General features: G+C 54.9%; 10 protein-coding genes across 16 annotated transcripts; 6 read left to right on the forward strand and 4 right to left on the reverse strand.

Annotated features, from left to right (window-relative positions):
• Nucleotides 1-59: 59 nt before the first annotated feature.
• On the reverse strand, nt 60-670 carry H310_00612 (hypothetical protein; the record flags this gene model as incomplete). The annotated part of the gene is made up of 4 exons (XM_008863452.1): nt 60-222; nt 273-323; nt 381-451; nt 500-670. 4 exons carry the CDS (start codon nt 668-670, stop codon nt 60-62), a joined length of 456 nt encoding a protein of 151 aa, XP_008861674.1.
• Nucleotides 671-969: 299 nt separating this feature from the next.
• Nucleotides 970-4,558, forward strand: H310_00613 (hypothetical protein). Its single transcript, XM_008863453.1, has 12 exons — nt 970-2,035; nt 2,087-2,157; nt 2,208-2,400; nt 2,452-2,823; nt 2,868-3,416; nt 3,467-3,554; nt 3,610-3,668; nt 3,724-3,753; nt 3,815-3,868; nt 3,918-4,147; nt 4,196-4,410; nt 4,458-4,558. The coding sequence occupies exons 1-12, from the start codon at nt 1,010-1,012 to the stop codon at nt 4,484-4,486; spliced, it is 2,916 nt and encodes a 971-aa protein (XP_008861675.1). The 5' UTR covers nt 970-1,009; the 3' UTR covers nt 4,487-4,558.
• Nucleotides 4,559-4,693: 135 nt separating this feature from the next.
• Nucleotides 4,694-6,267, forward strand: H310_00614 (hypothetical protein). The gene is made up of 9 exons (XM_008863454.1): nt 4,694-4,839; nt 4,886-4,980; nt 5,037-5,121; nt 5,170-5,242; nt 5,287-5,337; nt 5,392-5,447; nt 5,506-5,605; nt 5,663-5,832; nt 5,883-6,267. The coding sequence occupies exons 1-9, from the start codon at nt 4,718-4,720 to the stop codon at nt 6,211-6,213; spliced, it is 1,083 nt and encodes a 360-aa protein (XP_008861676.1). The 5' UTR covers nt 4,694-4,717; the 3' UTR covers nt 6,214-6,267.
• A 48-nt stretch (nt 6,268-6,315) lies between these two features.
• On the reverse strand, nt 6,316-7,968 carry H310_00615 (hypothetical protein). The gene is made up of 5 exons (XM_008863455.1): nt 7,770-7,968; nt 7,597-7,725; nt 7,292-7,549; nt 6,690-7,238; nt 6,316-6,646 (listed from the first exon to the last, which is right to left on the reverse strand). Exons 1-5 carry the CDS (start codon nt 7,827-7,829, stop codon nt 6,428-6,430), a joined length of 1,215 nt encoding a protein of 404 aa, XP_008861677.1. The 5' UTR covers nt 7,830-7,968; the 3' UTR covers nt 6,316-6,427.
• Nucleotides 7,969-8,248: 280 nt separating this feature from the next.
• On the forward strand, nt 8,249-9,177 carry H310_00616 (hypothetical protein). Its single transcript, XM_008863456.1, has one exon. It carries the CDS (start codon nt 8,253-8,255, stop codon nt 9,021-9,023), a length of 771 nt encoding a protein of 256 aa, XP_008861678.1. The 5' UTR covers nt 8,249-8,252; the 3' UTR covers nt 9,024-9,177.
• A 394-nt stretch (nt 9,178-9,571) lies between these two features.
• Nucleotides 9,572-11,065, forward strand: H310_00617 (hypothetical protein). The gene has a single exon (XM_008863457.1). It carries the CDS (start codon nt 9,583-9,585, stop codon nt 11,008-11,010), a length of 1,428 nt encoding a protein of 475 aa, XP_008861679.1. The 5' UTR covers nt 9,572-9,582; the 3' UTR covers nt 11,011-11,065.
• Nucleotides 11,066-11,233: 168 nt separating this feature from the next.
• Nucleotides 11,234-13,457, reverse strand: H310_00618 (hypothetical protein). 3 transcript variants are annotated; one of them, XM_008863459.1, is made up of 9 exons: nt 13,117-13,457; nt 12,968-13,059; nt 12,595-12,907; nt 12,437-12,547; nt 12,022-12,383; nt 11,827-11,974; nt 11,621-11,782; nt 11,466-11,567; nt 11,234-11,399 (listed from the first exon to the last, which is right to left on the reverse strand). In XM_008863459.1, exons 1-9 carry the CDS (start codon nt 13,414-13,416, stop codon nt 11,292-11,294), a joined length of 1,698 nt encoding a protein of 565 aa, XP_008861681.1. In that variant the 5' UTR covers nt 13,417-13,457; the 3' UTR covers nt 11,234-11,291. The 3 variants fall into 3 exon arrangements, with proteins under 3 accessions (XP_008861681.1, XP_008861680.1, XP_008861682.1); XM_008863458.1 differs by having other exon boundaries at nt 11,466-11,551; nt 11,605-11,782; XM_008863460.1 differs by having other exon boundaries at nt 12,968-13,457.
• A 64-nt stretch (nt 13,458-13,521) lies between these two features.
• On the forward strand, nt 13,522-17,824 carry H310_00619. Of its 2 annotated transcripts, XM_008863461.1 has the most exons (11): nt 13,522-13,859; nt 13,909-14,019; nt 14,074-14,127; nt 14,187-14,279; nt 14,329-14,403; nt 14,484-14,593; nt 14,637-14,753; nt 14,795-15,350; nt 15,399-17,432; nt 17,482-17,549; nt 17,595-17,824. In XM_008863461.1, exons 1-11 carry the CDS (start codon nt 13,563-13,565, stop codon nt 17,809-17,811), a joined length of 3,732 nt encoding a protein of 1,243 aa, XP_008861683.1. In that variant the 5' UTR covers nt 13,522-13,562; the 3' UTR covers nt 17,812-17,824. The 2 variants fall into 2 exon arrangements, with proteins under 2 accessions (XP_008861683.1, XP_008861684.1); XM_008863462.1 differs by having other exon boundaries at nt 14,074-14,279.
• A 179-nt stretch (nt 17,825-18,003) lies between these two features.
• H310_00620 (AGC/PKA protein kinase) lies at nt 18,004-20,104 on the forward strand. 4 transcript variants are annotated; one of them, XM_008863465.1, is made up of 4 exons: nt 18,004-18,103; nt 18,150-18,456; nt 18,514-18,950; nt 18,994-20,104. In XM_008863465.1, exons 1-4 carry the CDS (start codon nt 18,016-18,018, stop codon nt 19,239-19,241), a joined length of 1,080 nt encoding a protein of 359 aa, XP_008861687.1. In that variant the 5' UTR covers nt 18,004-18,015; the 3' UTR covers nt 19,242-20,104. The 4 variants fall into 4 exon arrangements, with proteins under 4 accessions (XP_008861687.1, XP_008861685.1, XP_008861686.1 ...); XM_008863463.1 differs by having other exon boundaries at nt 18,150-18,950; XM_008863464.1 differs by having other exon boundaries at nt 18,514-20,104.
• Nucleotides 20,105-20,202: 98 nt separating this feature from the next.
• H310_00621 (hypothetical protein) lies at nt 20,203-20,780 on the reverse strand. The gene has a single exon (XM_008863467.1). The coding sequence runs from the start codon at nt 20,758-20,760 to the stop codon at nt 20,323-20,325; it is 438 nt and encodes a 145-aa protein (XP_008861689.1). The 5' UTR covers nt 20,761-20,780; the 3' UTR covers nt 20,203-20,322.
• Between the last annotated feature and the right edge of the window lie 24 nt (nt 20,781-20,804).

Genomic DNA, 20,804 nt, shown 5'->3' on the forward strand with positions numbered 1-20,804 from the left:
CAGTGTGGCGCGCTCCGCGTTGAGGATTTTGCACGTGTGCTTGATGATCGAGTTGGTCGCTAAACGAAATGTTGTTGTGGAGGTGTCGCGGTGCGTGGCACTGCACAAGCATTACCTTCCATAGGGTCGAGCTGCATCGTAATGACGCGAAAGGCTTGAATGAGTTTCTCCAATAAGACCAGGCGCTTATTCGACGCCAGATCCCCCGAGGGCGTCACAGTCCTGCGAGCGATGGGAACGTTCAAAGGTTGATGGAATCGTGTGGACTGTACGTGTCGCGCTTGGGACGCAAGCAGAGCCGTCCGTTTTCATCTGCCGAGGCACTGCATGTCGATCATGTAAGCATCGCGTGCAGATTCGACCTTGAATTCGACACGGACCTGGCTTCGGCGTAGCATTGCTTGATATACGCCACGGCATGGTCGGGGTTGTAAGCCTCCCCAGACGACCTCTACACATATCTCGCCATGACGAACGAGCCAGATTGCATATCGCGTACCTGCGCCAACTTTTCCGAGATCACAGTTCGCACAAACGCCAGCGGGTCGTCTGGTCGGCTCAAAAGCGCTTCCGCCGTCAGCCACTCGATGAGCGACCGAAAGTTCATGGAATTCAAGTACTCCTCGCCGCCTTCAGCGGTTTGCGCAGGTGGAACTGCTGTCGCGCTCATCGTCGACGGAGCAACTTTTGGAAGTTCACCCGGCGAGACGAAGAGGTGTAACCGCTCGTGGCATGAAACCGTTCCGCCCAGCACGTCTACCACGCCCGCAGCTCAAGATCCCAAGAGAGCTACTCGTGGACGCCGCCGTGATGGTCCCTAGTGCTTGCTTTGGTCAACATGGTCTTCGCTGACACAGGGCTGTTCCGCCTCTTCGAAGGACGGACTCAGGGACCTGCGGCGTCGTTACGAGGCGTTTCCCACGAGACATTTGGCAATGGAAGGATTCGATGCCGTTTTTTCGATAGCTCATACTTGCAACGTTTCGACTGGCGTGGCGCCTTTGCTTGGATGGAGTCGGGGGAGCAGCGGTCTGCGTCGACGTCGCCGCCCAAGTCGAGGGTGGCGCGCCACCGGCGCACCCGCAGCGTAGGAGTTTCAGAGACAAACGAAATCATTGGCACGGCGGCAATCCACGAAGACGCGGAGCATGACGGTGGCGACGGAGAAGTGTACCTTCCCCGTCGAACAAAGAGCTTTGAGAGTCACGACCACGCTGCCCTGCCACTTCCACGGATGCGCACGTACACGAAATCTCTTGGCAGCTTGGTCAAGCACTTGGCATCAGACCCGTCCAACCCGCACTTGGCATCGTCCAGTGTCCAAGCCAGCCCTGCATGTGGTCCCGGGACGACGCAGTCGACTCCTTTGGCGGCACACTCACGGCTATCATTTCCGTGGCCGTCCTGGCCACATCATCCAGAGAAAGAAAAGGAACCGGACGTCGACTGCAGCGCGCCCCTGCCGTACGAATTTGCCCTCCTGCTGCATAATAAACCAGCTCGGACGCGGGATTTGGAGCGTCAAGGCCTGGATGAGGCCGGCGTCCAACAACGCGACGTGATTCGGCGCTGCATCGACGCCGGGCTGGAGGTGACTGTCATGACGAGCACGCTGCACTCTCGCAAGTACATGTGCTTGCTATTGAAGCCAACATTTGAGAGGATGAAGATCGAGAAAAATCGTCTCGTGGTCGAGCGGTGGCTCCAGATTGGAGCGGTTGGGGAAGTCCCGAGTGAAATCGAACAACTCATTTACAAAAGCGATCTGGGGTCGTCCCCACTGTCGCCTCGACGGGCGGCACCGCACAATGGTGGAGGCAATTGTGTCGCGCCCGAAGACGACGAGCCGCAAGGCGAAGAAGAGGAAGAAGACCGCAAGTTCACGCCCGCGGAACGCATCCAAACCATCGGACGCATTATCTCGTCCACGGCAGACACGGCGCAGCTCAACCCCCCCGGCGCCGGCATTTCCATCGAGGACCCCAATCTACGGGACCCGATCATCGCTGCGTGCTTTCCGCTGCACAATCGGAAGGTAGGTTCCTCGGTCTGTCGGGAATTTCATGCCGCATCTACTTGCTGCCAGGTGAACAAGATGCTCTTGCGCAAGAAGCAGCAGTGGTGGCGGAATGCCGACGACATCACCGATGCCATTCGGTACGATCGCCTGTGGCATCTCAAATGCAACTCATGGGGGCATGGTCCAGCTTCCACTACGGCGAGCACGTGGCATTTCACTTTGCATTCCTGTTGCTGTACACGCAATGGCTTGTCGTTCCGGCCGTGGTTGGCACGATCTTGTACTTGTCGTTTCGGTGGTATACGGCCATCTACTACATGACAGGGCTGAGCGTTTTTGGCTATGCCATCGTCACTGTGTGGGGCACCGCATTCCTCAAGGTATTCTATTCCCTCGACGGTATCATGTGCATGGCTGAGATGACTGCCCAGGCCTGGCAGCGCAAGAACGAGTACCTGAACGACGTGTGGAATGTCCGCCTGTTTAAAGAAGCAGACTATCCAAACCCGCGCTTCCGCCCCCACGGGTTCCTCGACATCCGCGACAACTCGGGGGTGGTCCTCTTTCGCGAGCCGTATTACAACTCGCTCTACCGCATCCCCGCTTACATCCAAACGCTCGTCGTATTCCTCTTCTTTACTCTGACGTACGTCGTCGGGATCAGTTTCTTTGTCCAGTGGTACACGGCTGCCATGTGCGCCCCCGTGTGCAGCGAGTGCCCCGATTGCACAGGGTTTCTCTCGTGCTTTGATACGCTCGGGGCCACGGTCGGCACGTCGCGGTGGTTTTACATCTTTGTCCAGGTACGACGTTGATCCGACTCGCCGCGTCGTTAGTATAATCCTAGGGCATCTTCCTCGGCGCGACGCTCGACGTGTTTGTGTATCTGTTGTCCGTGAAGCTCCTTCGGTTCTTTGTCATCCGTGAAAACCACACGACGGAGGCGCAGGTGGACCGGACGATGATCAACCGCCTCTTCATCATCAATTGGATCTCGTTCTTCCTCTGGTTCATGCTCATAGCGTTCGTGATTGTTCCGTTTGGAAAAGACGTCGAGGAGTGGATCAATACGCAATTCCACTGGGCCACGATCTACACAGTCAACTGGCACAGTGGTCGCATCGACATGAGCACAGCGCTGGTCACGCCCCTGCTCATCACGCAGGCCCTGAACCTTCTCATTGACACCGCGCTACCCCACGCGCTACGCAAGCATCGACTGTATGGCTTCCGCACAGTCCGCAAACTTCGCGCCCATCCCGCGGAAACCATGCTTGCGCTTTCGGAGATCCAAAGCCAATTCCAGCGCCGAACGTCCCTGCCAGACTTGTCTATGCGCGCAGCCGCCGCCGCGACCACGGCGACCAGTTCGTTGAACTTTCAAGAAAAAATTGAGGTGCGATCGCAGTCCGTGCATAGACTTCGCGGTAACGTTGGTGGTCGTAGCTCCAAATGATCACGCCCATTCGCATTCCGTACATCGAGGCAGCCCTGGGCGTGACGATTCCCACGACGGAAGGGTTCTACAACGAAGGTATACTCAGTGACATGGGATGTTGAGAGCGATGATGGATCGCGATGGCTTGTAGAGTTCATGACGGCTGACTCAGTCGTGGATGAATCGCAGCTGGAGCTGTACGAGACCTTCGTACGTGTCGATAAAATGCGCTAACGTCGTACCTGACCGCTGCCACGTCTTGTAGCCGGACTATTTGAAAATGGTCATCCAGTTTGTACGTCGACTGCCCCCATGCGCCTCACCTCCCAGACATGTGCACACGCTCTCTCGTGTAGGGCTATGTGGTCATGTTTTCCGTCGTATGGCCATTCTGTGGGTTGGCGGCGGTGGTGAGTTGTGCCCTACGAAAGCCTTCGCCGACGCTCAAACCATGACTAGGTGAACAACGTGGTGCATATTCAAAATTGCTTTCACAAGCTGTGCTTGACGAGACGCCGCCCCGTCCCTCGAAAAGCCAACAGCATTGGCCAGTGGGAAAAAACCCTCTACACGACCCTATTCCTTGCCGTTTTCGCCGTCGTGGGGCTCATTTGCTTGAGCTCGGGGGAAGTCGAGTACTTTGTGGGCGACTGCTTGGTGCTTGACCGATTCAACGGTTCCGATTACAGGTATCACCTTGACATAGTTGAAAATGGTGACACCTATGGCCACCGTAGCATGACTCCCGAGCTGTCGTGCTTCGATCTGTCGTCGCGCTTTCTGGTGGCGTTGGTGCTCGAGCACATTGGGCTTTTCGTGATCTATCTTATCATGGACAACGTCGAAGGCACTCCAGAGTCACTCCGGTCTTCGTTCCAGATGAAAAAGGAGCTCATTCGAAGGGCCATATGTGGCCAGAGCGGAGCTGTCACCACCACGCCGAATGGGACCCGTACGTCCGTCACCAGCTCAACACCCATGATATGAGGCATGCCGTAGGTCGATCCCCTTCCGCCGATGCCGTGTAGCTGTTCACAAAGAGATTCGTGTGTTTTGCATGAATGTAGCCTAAACTAAGAATTCCATCGTGCACAATGACGTGGCAGAGTCTCGTGGAAGTTGAAGCGCAAATTGCGCGTTTGAGCCATACAAACATCAAGTCAATCAACCGACAACGACTTGACCAACCAAAACGAGTCGTCCGGATAACCGACAACCGGACAACTGAACGCCATCAGGACAACGCAAGAAGCGCCGCCATGGAAGTGACTCGAGAAGAAGGCATCCCAGATGTGCTGCTGCCGAGCGACGTGTTCGATCTCGACTTTCACCCGACGCGCAATGTTGTGGCTGCCGGCATGATCGATGGCAAAGTCCAAGCGTACGTATGCCCGGCTGATGTCAAGGTACATCCCGATGTCACGTAGATACACATACACCCCCGAAGGAAACGATTGCGTGCTGTCGCTGAATCACCACCAAGATGCCTGCCGTGTCGTCAAGTTCGCAGAGGATGGAAACGGTGAGCGTGCTCTCGATGATGTTTTCGTGGTCCACCGATTGTAAACAACTTCATAGCGCTGTTCACCGCGTCAAGTGACAAGTCCATCCGCGCTTTCGACGTTCACGGTGGTGTGTTGTGGGCCGAGCTTAACGCTCATTTGTACGTTGTTTTTGTCACGGTGAGCTCCATAACGCGGATGCATCGTAGGAACCCTGTGAACCACTTGCATACCATCTCGAACAACGTGTTTGCCAGTGGCGACGACCAAGGTTGTGTCAAGGTACCGAGCTCAATTCATCATCGACGCTCCTTTCACGCATGTAGATGTGGGATGTTCGCCAGCATCGGTGCATTGTCCAGTGGAATGAACACACGGTACAGCCTCGTAACCCAAATCTTACCCTCCAACTCGAATGGACCTCTACGTAGGACTACATCTCGGACATGGCCACGAACGACTCTAAGAGCACGCTCCTGGTCACTGGGTACGTCGATCGGCAATTTGCTCGTTATGCCAAGCGGACTCACGCTCTCCAACTCCAGTGGAGACGGCAGGCTGTCCGTGTACGACTTGAAAAAAAACAAATTTGTCCAAAAGAGCGACGAGCTCGACGACGAATTGCTCTCAGTGAGAATCATCAAGGTATCGCACGTCGGATGGCAGTAGCGAGGTGTGTGACTCAACGAGTGTTTGGCGTAGAACGGCCGCAAGGTTGTGTGCGGGTCCCAAGACGGTGTGCTGGTCATTTTCAGCTGGGACACGTGGGGAGATATGTCGGATCGATTCCCGGGCCACCCCGACTCTGTTGAAACGATCCTCAAGGTCGATGAGGACACAATCTTGACTGGGTCGAGCGACGGCATCATCCGGTACGCGTGCGCTAGACCACACGGTCTAACGAGGATGGCAATGTGACTAGCGTTGTTCAAATTCACCCCAACAAATTGCTCGGGCTGATTGGGGACCACGAGGACATGCCGGTGGAAGTACTCAAGTTTTCACATGACAAGCGTATCGTGGGCAGTGTGTCGCACTCGAACAAAGTGCACTTTTGGGACGTTGGGTACCTCTACGACGACGATGGCGATGACGACGAAGACGACGGGGGAGAGACAAAAGGCCTCGAATTCGATCCCAAGGACGACGACTCGATGGACGATAGCGATAGCGACGACGATGGAGGAAGCTCTGGTCAAGCTGGCCGACAGGCATTTCCGACCAAACGGGAGGCATTCTTTTCGGACCTGTAGACAGGCCACTGCTATTTCATTCACGTCTATTCTGCCTTGGTGCGCACTGTCATATCTGTTTGAACTGTTCACAAGTGCGCGCAAGCACGTCCACGCATTGCATGACGATAGACGCACGAAGGGCACGAAGCGTCATTCTGTGCTGGGTATATTTGCATCAATGCTACTTCAAGATTACAGGGCTCTCCTTCCAACTGGCTCGGAGCGGTCGGGTCTATGGGCCGTAAAACTCGTCCTTGACCTTGTGGGGGAATCGCAGGGGAACTTTCGACACACCTTGAAACTTCTCTTTGGCGAATTTTCGCGTCACGGCTGTGAGTTTGCTCGATTTGGCGACACCGGCGGCCGCAGTCTCCATCATTTCTTGCATGTCCTTGAGGCACATGCGCATCGCGGCAACCGAATACGTCGAATGGTACTCAACACAGGGCGACTACATGGCACCATTGTGAAGGAAAGCCAGATGCGAGGCGTACCCAGTGGGGAAGCAAGTCCATTTGCACGCGGGCATGGTACACCCCAGCCGCCGCAATCATGGAAGGAGGGTACCGCAGCATCTTGTACTCTTGCAAACACCGGTCGATCAAGTAATTGGCCAGAAGTTGCGTCTTGGTGTTGGCGGTCTTGGAGGCTTTGAGAAATCGATTCATAAACTGGAACGCCGTTGGAACGGTCACGCGATAACCGATGCTCGACAGGAGCTCGTCCTCCATTTGAAATAATTCAGTCAGTGTGTACGCGTTGTCGGTGATCTTGACAAAGTCTGCAGCCTCGGGTGGGTATATCTCCTCGTACTTGGACGCGATGAACAGCGCAGTGATGCCCACAAGTTGCAGGCGCGCACGCGGCAAGGTCAGATTCTTCTCCAAGTGGCGATCAATCAAGTTGACTGCGATGTGCAGCGTTTGCTCGAGCAAGTTGTACTTGTAGTGGACATCGACAAGCCAGTCCACGAGAATGGAACGCATCTTCGTGTTCACATCGACCTGGTCAAGCATGTACGTGGGGCTCGCGACGCGGTATTTCTACCATGACGGCAGGTTGCTTGAATGGGGTCAGGGGCAATCGCGCGTCCTACCTCAATCTCTAAGTAGTATTTGTGGATTTCAGCAGCGTATTGCCAGATTGATCGCTCGTCGCCTTTGTCATCGCTGTCGATGTCGAACTCATTGTCCGCTTCGAGAATCGGCTCGATCTTGAACGTCGAGATATGTGTGCTCAAAACTGGCGTGGCACGCGACACTTTCTTGGGCGTTCCAATCGAAGTTCGGCGGATGACGTCTTCACGTCTCGCCACTTTCTGCGTCTCCAGGATGGATTTCTTGTTGGTGATGACCTTGTCACGTTCGTGAGTACCTAGCCTTGGCAGACCGAAATCAGTACCGTCGACTTGTTTGTGATGTTGCCCAGCGCAGGACGCTTGAAGCTGTTCTGAGGTTTCAGAATGCTGTTAAATGTGGAAATTCGCTCGCCATGCTTGACGGCGCCGCGATCACCAAGGGGCTTGTAGGCCTACGCGAGTAAGGAACTAGTGGAACACGCATGTGCGACCAAACCCGTGGTCGTGACTTCACAGCTTGGCTGTTTTCATCGTTCGTGTGGGAGGAGGCCTGCATCTGGACTTGGACCAAGCAGCACTATAGATAACCTGACGAAGGTGGCGTTCAGCGGGGTCGGCAGGATGTAGAATGCGACGGCAGCGCGAGATCTTCGCTGACGTGGTGTGATCGACGCAACGGAGCCAACGTTGAATTGGCCCATACAGCGAATCCACCAGAGAACTTTAAATTATTTTTCATTATGGCAATTCGTACTTCCATATTGTATGCAATATTAAAAATGAAATTGACTCGATCGAAACCCCAAGACATTTGAAATTTCAAACTTGGGTTGGGTCATTGGGTTTGACCCATCCGGATACCAAGACGACCCCGATCGAGTCACCAACATGGTGAGTTCTTATATCAAGGGAATGACATCGCCTACCTTCTATCGCGAGCGACTTAGAGTGTGACAACCCATCATGGATTTATTCGTTCATGGCATCACTTGCACTCGAGGGGGGCGGCGACGATCCGGACTGCTGGCCGAGCATGCACCTGCCGTCCGATTCTGACATTGCGATCATTCGAGCACTGTTGAGGTGGGGGGAGTTCAAATGCCAGCGGTCGCTCGAACATATTAAAAGTCTGGACTTGCCGCTGGTGAATGGCATGTTGTCTGCCACAGCCTCCATGGCTGGTCGGATAGGACTGCACAATTGGGTCGACTCGATCATTCAATACTGCGGTCCCTTGACGGCATCGATCGATAAATTTCTGGCACATCAACTCTTGTCTACGTTGGCATTTGCCTTGGACGAGCAGTCAAGGCACACTGAAAGCGGGCGTGTGCGGGGAATGGAAGAGCGCATCCAAGAACTGGAACACCACGTTGAAGAGCTGCACTCGATGTTGCTGGACGAGGTGCGCAGCAAGAATCAACTGAGCCAAGAACTCAACCATGCGCAAATGATGACCAATGATGCTTCCTCGATCGCCGGAAAGCTTGAAGAAGAACTCGAGCTGCTTCAGCGGACCTTACTTGAGAGACAAGAGGCCATCACGAAGGGACTCAACAATGAGATTGCCGACCTCGAAGAGCAATTGGATGCATCGAATCGTCAGTGCGAGCGATTGCACCGCGAAAACATTGCGTTAGAGGCCAAGCTCAAGCAAACGGAACAGAAGCTCATGTGGTCCATGCTATTCCTGACCGTGCGCACTCACCACGGCGTGAAAGCCATTCGGTCATACACAGCCAAGGCATGAGTTAGCGCATCCGTAAATTATGTACGCATCAAGAACATCCCGACCATCGCCACAACGTCCGGCATCCGTCTCAAACTTAATACACCTCGGTGAGAGTACCCTTCGCCTCCGATAGAGAAGAATCTGGGAAGTGCCGCCAAGTCAAGCCATTCCCCTGCTAAGGCACGTGCCGCCATACATCCAATGTCACCTGCACAACTCCAGGACCGCTATCCCAGATCGGTCATCTTCGTGAGGCTGTGCGTGGCGAGCGCCGGCAACCTCTTCCGCCATGGCTTCGGTCGCGTCGTCCCGTTGGCAAGCTCGCTTTTGCGTCAACATGTCGGTTTGGTCCAATCAGGTTCTCGCAATGGGATTGGCCAAGGAGATGGCGTCAACATGGTATCCGGATCGCACAACCCCATGAAAGCCATCGCAGACGTTATATTTTAATGTCGCATCCAGGTCGCATTTTAAATCCAAATGATAATTTTATATGTTGCGCGTGCACTTCAACGTTCCGGATACCGTCGTGCCATGGCTGGCGAAGTTGGGCCACATTCGATTCCGTCCATTAAAGATGGACATCGCACGCGCTGATGCAGTGCTGCCCGCCGAGATCCGAGACATCCCTCGCGCCAAGGAAATTGTGGACATGATGAAATTCTTCGAGTTTAGCTTCCAACCGGCATCGGCCTTTGAAGGAACGATTTGTTTTACGTTTAAGGTTGAGAATTCGACGCAAACGATGCGCTACCTTGTCCGATGCAAGAAGCACCAAGGGGTGAAAACCCACCTCGTCGACCCTACATCGACCGACCTGAAGTACGACTGCGAAGTCAGATCCTCCATCGAAGACTTCCTGCACGTGTACTCGGGCAAAGCAAGCACCAGCGAAATGGCAAAGATGTGCTACTCGGGACGTGTATCCATCTCAGGGCTGCAGTTTCGCTTGGTGACGCGGTTTTTGCAAAGCTTTGACTTCACGTCTCAAAAGTGGCTCGACTTCTACTCGTGGGAACGTGAACAGCGACAACGCCAAGGTCGAACAGCGCAGCGCGAGAACGACGAAGTCGTGGACCACCTGCCTCGTCAAATTGCCCTCTACATCCGCGGTGGAGGGGTCAACATGTCTATGGTGCAGCGCGGGTGCTTTGAAGCGTCGATGGGTCGCATTTTTGGCTCCCGAGTTCTTATGACGTATACTGCACTCGTCCACCAAGGGCGTCGGCTCCCCACAACCACTGATCGCTTGCAATTCAAAAACAAAAAGTTTGGTCGAGCAGTTCGTTGCGCTCTCGGGCACCATTGCGTTTCAAGCAAAAAGCCATACGGATCTGCACTGCATGCGACGACCAACGGCCGGACGGACGTCTTGATGTTGTGGGAAGACTCGTACGAGCTGGTCAAGTTTGAAGGGATCGTGCCTTCGTCGAATGCGAGTGCCACGCTGTTGAAGTGGAGCGACAGCGCATTGTACAGCGGTTGTGCCAGCGACATGGCTGCAGGCGTAGAAGACGGCGCCCAAGTGCCGACGAAATCCCGCCACCGCTTTCCTGCAGAAACATTCACACGTCGCGTGGATCTGCGGGACGTCGGCATGACTCAGCTTAGCAAGATCATGGACAACGTTGTCGGAACTGCTTTCCAACCAGCGGCAAAGTCCAACCACATTTCTGCGCCGGCGAGAATCATGGGCGAGCTCCGTAAGTGGGTGCTCCATCAAGCCCACGACCACCACCAACCGTCCGTAAAGCAACCAACAGACCTGCACAGCGTGCTACGCGACATCGACGTGTTGATTTCGACGCAGCTCGGCAAACCGACTCGACCCGCGCCTTCGTTGCAAAAAGAAGTGCCGACGGCCGACATCATTCGGTACAACACGCGGCGAGATCTCGCTCGCATCAAGCAAACTATGGCCGGCATGAAGCGCAACTTACTCGCCCACCAGATCAGCCCGAGGTCGATGCCTGACAACATGGGCCTCCTCACATTGGACTATTAGCGAACCCTTCCCAGCCAATGATCTTTATCAATTCGACCACATATTTATCACTGACTGCACGGTGTGCATCGTGCGGTGGCCATCGAACCGTATTGGAGCACACGTCGTGCCACCGAATGCGCTCGGACGGCCAATTGTGCAAACCACCTTTCTCGACCACCAGACACCATGACGTTGCAATGGGATGCTGATAGATATGTACGTCGATCTGCTTGGCATGTTGAATGCGCGATGATCAACATGGAGACACAACTGTTTGAGTTGGTAAAATGGACCTCTGGCTAGGCTGTTGGGCGTTCGCCATGGACAGAGAATCGATACAGGCACGTGTACTTTTCGTTGCCATAGTTGGACAGCACGCGCAACGTCACGCCATGCACTGGAGTTCCCTATGGGGGCAACGGACATTCCATTAGCACGCGCGACGGCACCACGTTGGGGTCCCTCGGTCGAACCTGGCTGTTTAGACGAAACTCCTGCCGCGACCCGCCGTCTTTCTGGTACGAAAACGAACCCAAGTCGACTTGGCGCACCTCGCTTCCTTCCACAATCAAGCCCTTCGACACCATCAGACAACGTGTACACCCACCGTACCTGGACGAAGACGTACAAGAACTTGACAGTCACGGGGGGCAGATGAAAAGTCAGGCGCGATGGACGGGTCAATGTGATACAGTGCGACGGTGTCAGGGATGACGGGGTGGGCCAATTTCACGGTCAGCTTGCCCGCGTTGGATGCCAGGCCCCAGCATTGCCCCACATCCACATTGGACTACGTACGCAAGCGTCATCGTGGTGACAACAGGGCCGCCGTACCGAAATCGCGGCTTCGGGCTTGGCGTTCTGGCACGAGTTGCCGGCAAGGGAGCAGAGCGGGAACGCATTGTACGACTTGGACGTGAACATGGATGGGGAAAACAAGTTTTGCACGACGGATGTCAAAAACTTGGGTCCAGTCAAATCGCTACGACATTGTGAGCTACACACATCAAGCAGCTCGTGAGAGCTTGCCTCTTGTGACGCACGACGCGCGCACCAGCAGCAAAACTCGCATAGTCCACCCGTCCTTGTGGTTGCACAGCGACGCCGCCGGTCGTGCCGTCCGATAGAATGTGCTGAGTAAGATGATGCGCCACCTTTTGGTCGATGAGGCGGTCGAGGCCAGCTTGTGTCGCGTTGTGGAGTTCTGCTTTCAGCACCTTCACGTGGCGAGTCGATTCTTCCGAAATCACCCTCGTCACTTGGTCCTGGACCTGACCGATCTTCGTGGCCACAATCGACTCAATTTGCCGCTCCAGCAGCTCGGGGTTGTTGGCGTCGTAAATAGTTTCGAGCAGTTGAGTCTTGCTGCCTTCTACAAGGTCTTCAACGTCCTACACGATAGTCGCGTCAGCTCTCTGGTGCAAGATGCATCAGTGGCACATACGGTTAACCGATCCTTGTGCGTCTTGAGTTCGTTCTCGATCAACGTCGCTTGGGTTGTCACCAGGCGCAAGCTAGCTTCGACGGGTTGGAGAGCTGCCTTGTACTCGGTTTTCTATGTAATAAACTTGAAAAAATTAAAAGAAAAACAGCTTTAGATACCACGTCACGAATGGCCTTTTTCAGCGCCGTCTGGATCATCTCCGACACGTGATTCAGCACAGCCTCATCGCCGACAACACTCGAGGGCGTTCGCGCCGTATCGGCAAGCGTGTCGACCTGCTTGGTCATTTGCTCGTACAAGAACATGATTTCTTCCATGCGCACTTCGTGCTCCTCTTGGAATTTTTTCAGGTGGCCGATTTCCTTGATCATCGCGTCCATGTGAGTTTGGACGCTGCTCATGGAGTTCAAGTGGTTATGTCCTGGGGAAGTCAACGAAACCGGGGTTGCCTGGATGGCCTCGATCAAGTGCCTATTCACAACGTCATGAACGTTCGGATGTGGAATGAGGCGGCGCAGGGAGAGTACGTACCGAGGCAACACCAATGCCACGACAAGGCAAACGAACGGAAGTAGAAACCACATCAAGTTGATGAGCTCCAAGAGCATGCGCAAACTCGTCGTCTAGTGCAATGCTGTCGGTCAGGCATCACGCAAGAACGCATCAAAGGAGGACTATACTGCGATCACATGGACGCGCTTTCCGAAACGTGGCTTGTTGTGTTTGATAAATTGCACTTGATCGTCGTCGCTGTCTTCGTCGTACTCTTCAGTGTACTCGCTTTCGCGGAACACAGTCGAGTCGTTTGTAAATGTTGTCGTGGAAGACTCATTCGTCCCTTGCGTCGTGAAGGGTTCCTCATCCGAATTCTCCTTGGATTCTTGCAGCGTCTGATCTTCCCAACGACCAGACTTTGGCGGCGGTGTCGCAAAAGGCGTCCCTGATCTCGAGCGCAACTCGTACGACTGACGGCTTGTCATGTCGATTGGCGCGTGGACAAGTCACGGGCGGGAAACATGACACGGAAGGACCAATTTTTAACCGGATTTTTATCCGGATGCAGCGCGACCCCAAAAAAAGATACAACAGCATCGACAGCCCGAGGCAGGCGTCCGGCGGTCAAGGCATGGAGAACTACAACATATACGACGAGATCGGGCGCGGACAGCACTCGAACGTATACAAGGCGCGGCGGAAGCGCAGCATTGAGTACGTCGCGGTGAAAAGCACGGCCAAGGACCGGATGGCCAAGATCCTGAACGAAGTGCAGTTTCTGCACAAGTTCAATAGCCCGTACGTGCTCAAGTTTCACAACTGGTACGAGTCGACAAACCACATCTGGATCATCTTTGAGTTCTGCATTGGCGGCGATCTCTTGAACCTCATCACACAAGACAAGACGCTCCCCGAAGAGTCTGTCCGAGTACGCGGTTGTGCCTTGTTGGGATTCTTAATGACATGGCGACGTCTAGAGCTTTGGACACGACATGTTGATGGGGTTGCTGTATCTGCACACGAATGGTGTGATATACTGTGACTTGAAGCCCGCCAATGTCTTGATTGACGAGTACGGCTGTCTGAAAGTAAGTTTGTCCATCACGATGTCGCATTGTACAGACGCTCATGTTCACGCGCAGCTCTCGGACTTTGGCTTGGCGCGCAAGATACCAACGGAAGAAAGTATTCAAAAGGTTTCCACATCCATCTCGAACAAATTAGCTCAACCAATGTCATCGCCATGCATCACCAGGAGAACCAAACCCCCGGGTCACCGCATTACATGGCCCCCGAGCTCTTTGATCCACATCCAGTGCACAGTTTTGCGTCCGACTTTTGGGCACTCGTAAGCGGCTTGTTGATGGATGACATGTTGTTTGACGCACAGTCGCCAGGGTTGCGTGTTGTACGAACTCTTCACGGGGACACAGCCGTTTTCCAGCCTCGGCTTTGTCGACCTTCGGAGCATGGTACAGGATGGCCTCCCTCTCGTCGCACGCATCCAAGTATAAAGTTCTGACATGATTGACGAGATTTCGAACGTGGCTAGATTCAAACGGAACCCGTGCAACTCCCGCCAAACGGCATAAACATGTCAGCTGATTTCGCCGACTTGCTCCGCCGCTTGCTCGAGAAGGACCCAGCCGACCGCATCACGTGGTATTTACAGAGTCCCACGTCGTGGGTCATGGTTCACTTGCAGGCATGACATTCTGTGCCATCCGTTCTGGGGTGATCAGGCATCTCGTGCGACGCCTCCATCGTTTCCGCCGCAAGAATTGTTTGCTAAGCTGTACCCTATGGCCCATTCCCCTACTCGGTACGAAGTCCCCTTGTTATCTTCATCAAATGCTTCGATAGACCCCAAACGAGTCCAACCACCAATTTCGATCCATCGCCTATCGACAAGCGATCGTCTACTGAATCGCATGACAGCACCAGCACATGCTCCAACGAGGACGACGCAGTGGTCCCAATGCGACCGGTCACTGCACCTGAGGCCCACCAACCTACTCCTCCGAACAACGAAGTTGACATGTTGCAACTGGACGAGCCTCGTCACCATGTCGCCAGACTCCCACCCAAGACGGCGCCAGTTCAATCCAAACGGCGCGGTCCAAAGCCGTCCAAGTCATCGCTCCATGCGCTGAAACACGCCAAAGCTAGGATATTCACGACGCTGGATGGCTCCGTCAAGCCGATCGTGGCATGCACGTCGATCGAGTCGGTGGCTGTCCCGCGTATCAAAGAGTCGATGCTGCCGTTCCCCATCGTGCCCGTCGAATCCCTCACGACACAAAAGGACATTGAGGCCAAACTGGAGCAGCTGTACAACTACCTTCGTGGCAACGACGCCACTGTCGCTGAAAAGCACAACGCCTTGGCGTACCTGTATGCTATGGCCACGTCGTCCAAGGTGAGCCGACGACTCCATCAGTTCAACTTTACCTGATCTGCGGCATAGTTTGCCAACATCATTGTCAACTCGTCCCTCATGACGTTGCTGGGGAAATTGCTTGAGCAATCTACGTCATCCGCGCTGTCATCTCGACTGGGGCTCGTCCTGGGCTACGTTGTCCGGTTCGCCACATTCATCGCCCCCGACGTCGTCAGCGACTCGACACCAGGCGCCATCCTGCCCATCTTGATTCAAACGTTGCAAGTCGAGCATGACAACGTCCAAGTCACGAGGCGAGTCATGGCGTGTGTGGGGGAGCTGGCATTTTACACTATCACGCAAGCACCGACGCGGCCGTTGAATCCTCCGACCGTCCAATGTCTGGTGCGAGGCATTCAGGACATTGACGCCATCGTGCGACACTACGCTGTGCAGACGCTATGCAACATCCTGACGCACGCCACCGACTCGGATGTCGTGGCCCCATTTGTCACCCCCGCCGTCGCGTACGCTCTGATGGACCGAAGCCTGCGCGAGCCAGCAACTCAGCAACCTCTTCAAGTTGCCGCCATCCAAACGATGGCTCAAGTCCTCAAACACGCAAGTGCGCCTTCGTTGGACGGGTCGACTGTGGTTGATACGATCTTTTTGCACGTGGCACGTAACATGTCAATTGCATGGGACCACTTGTGGCTCGCACAACGAGACTATCGGTGGATGATTGCAGCACTCAACGTGTTGAATGCGACGCTGCAGCACACGGCGCAAGACTTGTCCACCGACATCCCGAAGGGGGAGTTTATGTCTACAATCTGCAACCTTCGGTCGCTGGAAACCCTTGGCCATGCGCTTGAGAGTCGTGAGTTTGAAGAAGACGAGTCGGGTCACATCCACGCGACGGGGCGCTTCAAGGATGGCGATGTGAAGCTCACGAACCTCGTGCATGGGAAGCTCCTCCTGTTTCTGTACTTTGGCTTGCAAGCCAGTCGTGAGTTCGCCGTCCTGTTTGTCCAGTCCAATCTTCTCAAGGTCGTCGATGCGTTGTTGGTGCACGACGCAGCGCCGTCGTCGGCCACGAGCATCTATGCGTTGCAGTCCGCTCAGCAAGTCGTGGCGCTGAGTTCTCGGATTGCGCTGGAAGTAACCATGTCACTCGGGGACGACCGGGTGGCCTTGGATGTGCTTCCACTATTTGAGGGCTTGGTCAGTCAACTGCTCCACCACCCACAATGCCGCCAAGTTTTCGTCGGGATTTTGCTTGACAACGTCAACCAAGAAAACGAATGTTTTGCCGTGGGACTGGCCAACGCGATCCAAGCCACCACGGAGGCCGCCGTGAAAATCCTCCTGCTCGTGTTTTCCAAACATGACATTGTGAGCGATGCAGACATGGCGAACCAAATTTGGTTTCAAACGGCGCTCTTTCAGCTGGCGGCAGTGCTGACATCGACCGGCGTCACGAGTTCGGACGTGGTGGCCGACGCGATTCGTGTCGTGAACTGCGCCCTTGACGTGTTTTCACCCGCGCCGTACGTGGATGAGTATATCGTGCACCACTTGCTCCCAACATTTCACGTGCTGCTGCACGCGTCGACGAACGATCGTGTCCGCCGATGTGCAGTGGAATTCTTGTACAACGTTGTCCACCATGACGTCGCGTTTGTCAGTATTTTGTATCGGCTCAAATTGATCGACCCGATTTTGCACCTCTTGGTTCACACGATGTGCGCCAGCACGACGAAGCTGCTCCTCCTCGTGGTGCAATCGAACGAAGTGCCTGTGCGCCAGGTGTACGAGATGGGACTGCCACTCTTGCTTACGAATGCTGTGCTTGCCGATGACAATCACGCGTTGGTTGGGCCGATAGGCGACCTGCTCGAGCTCATGTATGCCCTTCTGTACGACCATTTGGCGCAACTGCGATCGAGAGTGGCGTCGGACCTTTCGAATACCGCATTGTTTGCCCAGCATCATCCTGAGTTTGTCCGGTGCGTGCCACGACTTGCCGTCCTGTGCGCGACCAAGCGTTGTCCCGACGACAACGACGATGCGCCCGCATGTGCTGACAAAGCATCTCGTTGTCTGTCGATTCTTTGTCAGGTGGTGATCGAGCGAGCTGTCCAAAAGTGTGTTTCTAATTGCGTTCTAGTTGTTTGGCGACTTGGCTTTCAAGGAACTCTTCCCCCGCGAAGGAATGCCGTCGTTGTCACCGCTTCGGTACGCAAGGTCTAACCATGACAAAGGTGACACTTGATGTGACAGCTCGCTCATGGACGCCGTGACGGACACGTCGAATCCTTCGACTCGACTACGATGCCTCCAAGGGCTAAAGTCTGCATTGGCATCACAGAGACACCCGCCCAAGCTACCTGTCTCGCTTCGTCAAGCCCTCCAAGCTCTCGCTACATTACCCAGCACAAGCAACGACGACCGCACCACGGCTTCGTTAGCTCTGCAAATATGCCACATGACGGAATAGCACATGCCTTTCCTTGAACACACGTTTGCGTATCCATTCGCATCATAAGATGCCATCGCACTCGTCAGCATGGCTCTGACAGTGGAGTGCCGCGGCAGCGGTGGGACCACCTATAGCGTACCGACCATTGCATGCGATGGGCATCCGTTTCATGTCAGAACCACCATGGGAGTTACAACGTCCATTTTCACAGTCGACGGCGGAATGGGCGGAGGTAGTTCCACGCGGCGGGTAAATGTGTATGTGATGGCGGCATTGCAAGATGACCCGCCGCCGCCCGTCGACTGGATAGGTGCGCGCCGTTCATCCCTCACTCGTGACGTACGCACCCTTCGTAGGCACGTCGCTCAAGGCCAAGCGAGCGCTGTCCCTAAAGGACTTTGACCTGAAGGGGTTGATTGGAACAGGCATGATCGGTCACGTGTATATCGCTCAGTACAAGCTGTCTCGGCAGTATTTTGTCATCAAGTCCATGTGGAAGGCAGACGTGATCGATCGCAACATGCTGCGCCATGTCCAAAGCGAAAAGCAAGCGATGGAGACGCTGCAGCATCCGTTTCTGGTCAAGTACTTTGCTACGTTTCAATCCAGCGACCAAATTCACTTTGTTCTCGAGTACGTTCCCGGCGGCGAGCTTTTCAAGTGGTACGTCGAAAGGAGAGACATGGAATGCATGGCTCACGTTGTTTGTTTCCTCGACAGGCTGCACGAGTACCACCGGTTTTACGACCACGAGGCCAAGTTCTTCGCTGCCGAGCTTGTCCTCGTCCTTGCGTTCGTTCACGAAGAAGGGTACATCTACCGCGACTTGAAGCCCGAAAACATTGTGCTCGACGCGCACGGGCACATTCGGCTGGTCGACTGTGGATTTGCCAAGTATGTCGGGAATCCTGAAGACAACGGTCGGTGCACCACGTCGCTCGGAACTCCGCAGTACCTCGCCCCGGAGCAACTCCGCAAGAATGATCGGTGCTACACCCAGGCCGTGGACTGGTGGGCATTTGGTTGTGTCGTGTTCGAGCTGCTCATGGGGCGCACTCCATTCTTTCGGTCCGCGACGGACACGCCCTACGAGCTGTACACACGCGTCGTGCAAGGCAAGCTTACATTTGGCGACCGCTTCACGCCCAACGCCAAAGGTACGATGCCACGGCAGTGGCCGCTGCATTAACATCGACAAAGACTTGATCCGGCAGTTGCTCCAACCCGACTTGACCAAGCGACTCGTGGACCCTGTCAAGATTAAACAGCACGACTGGTTCGCCGACGTCGACTGGGCCATGGTCGATGCGCTGCGAATCGAGTGTCCCGTCCATCCGCCCCTTCACATGGCGGGGGACTTTGGCAACTTTACACTTCACGACAAACACCCACCCAAGTCCAACAAATCGATCTCTGCGGCGGCCGACCGGGAATTCGCCGACTTTTAGCGACGGACCACGTCCACGGGTACCAGCAATGGCACTGGGTCGGCTGTGGTACCATACCCTGATGTCTTCGCTGCAGCGAACGGCAGGAGCTGGGCCAGCGTGTCTCGATCGAACTCGACTTTCCACTCGCAACAAAAGACTCGCATGAGGTCGTGCGAGATGAGTGCGGTCAGTTCCGACACGATGAGCGCGACGATCGCGGTGACGACGACCTCGCCAGACACGACCCACCGGGCCACTTGCATGTTGACCTCGCGGCCGGTCCACGACTCGAAGGCGGTCATGACGCTGTGGACTTCGGCTGGCGTCGGATCAAATAGCTTCAGGCAAGCAGCCACGAATGACAGCGGCCCCACGTACAAAAACAGGCTCGAGCAGAGCGGCTTGACAGACACAAAGTAGATTGTGGCCATGTACAACTCTATCGTGGCAGCGGAGTGGAAGAACGATTGTTTAACGCGCAAATCCACGCCGACGAGAACCGAGTCCTCAGCGGTGTCGTGCTGGAGTCGAAAGTATTCATGAATCGTGATATCGGTCGTGGCTGCCTTGGCAATGCAATGTGGCAGGAATATGTCGACCTGGTCGATCATGTCGTCGCGCCGGAACCGCAAAGCGGTCGTGATGTACAAGTACAAGTGAGAGCAAATCGAGGTGACGACGACAGCAAAGCTTGCCGTGGACATGACAAAGTTGAGCGGGTGAAACAACATGGCTTGTAGAACAGACCATGTGAATGGGTTGCCAATGCGCCAGGTCGGTGCTCGGAAAGCCGGCGAGGGGCTGCCTGCATGTCGACGCATCAGGGCGATGGCAGTAGTTTGGGATAGACTCCGCTAGGGCTGGAGAGGCGTTGTAGGATCGTGGCGACGAATAACAGCCGGCTGTTGCATCATATGAGGGTCCCTGAATTTCTTGAGGAGCTATTCCAGTCAACGAATGCACTTTGAAGCTCCAGGGTGGAGTGTGGCGAGAGGCCTCATCGACGAGCCTTCGGACCCTACTTTCCAGGACTAGCGCCGTGTTCCAGTTAACTCACACGTTTTGTCTATTTAAATATGAGAGTGGCAAAGACACCGAGCTAGAACAGCGTTGTGAGGACGATCACGACCGTGCCAAACAGGAGCAACTTCAGCGCCATGTGCTTATCGGCAGGTTTTGCTTTCCTCTTCTTCTTGGTCACCTGGTCCGGATTTGACCTGTTCGGACAAACGAGGGCGGACAATCGTGGTTCCAGAACTATCTCCAACGATGCCGTCGCAGGAACCCCAGGCAGTGCCCACCACGGTGGCGTCGGTTTGGCTTGTGGCGCGCCAGCCACGTGGTCTTCAAACATGGATATGAGCGGGCACATGACAGTTGTCGATCGCTGGGAAGGAATGGATGACGCATTCGCTGCAGTCAGCCACACGAAGTAGAACATCAAGGAGCCGCAAAGTATCGGGAGGTTCCCAGGCGCGTCGAGCATGCCGCCTGTCGAACGGCCTCCGCTGCAGAACGGAGAATGTGTCAATCCCATGGAAGTGCGTTCGATGGGACGGTCAGATCCCACTGGACCGTAGT

The sequence above is a fragment of the Aphanomyces invadans genome (genome assembly GCF_000520115.1).
Source record: "Aphanomyces invadans strain NJM9701 unplaced genomic scaffold supercont1.1, whole genome shotgun sequence".
Lineage (NCBI taxonomy): Eukaryota > Oomycota > Saprolegniomycetes > Saprolegniales > Verrucalvaceae > Aphanomyces > Aphanomyces invadans.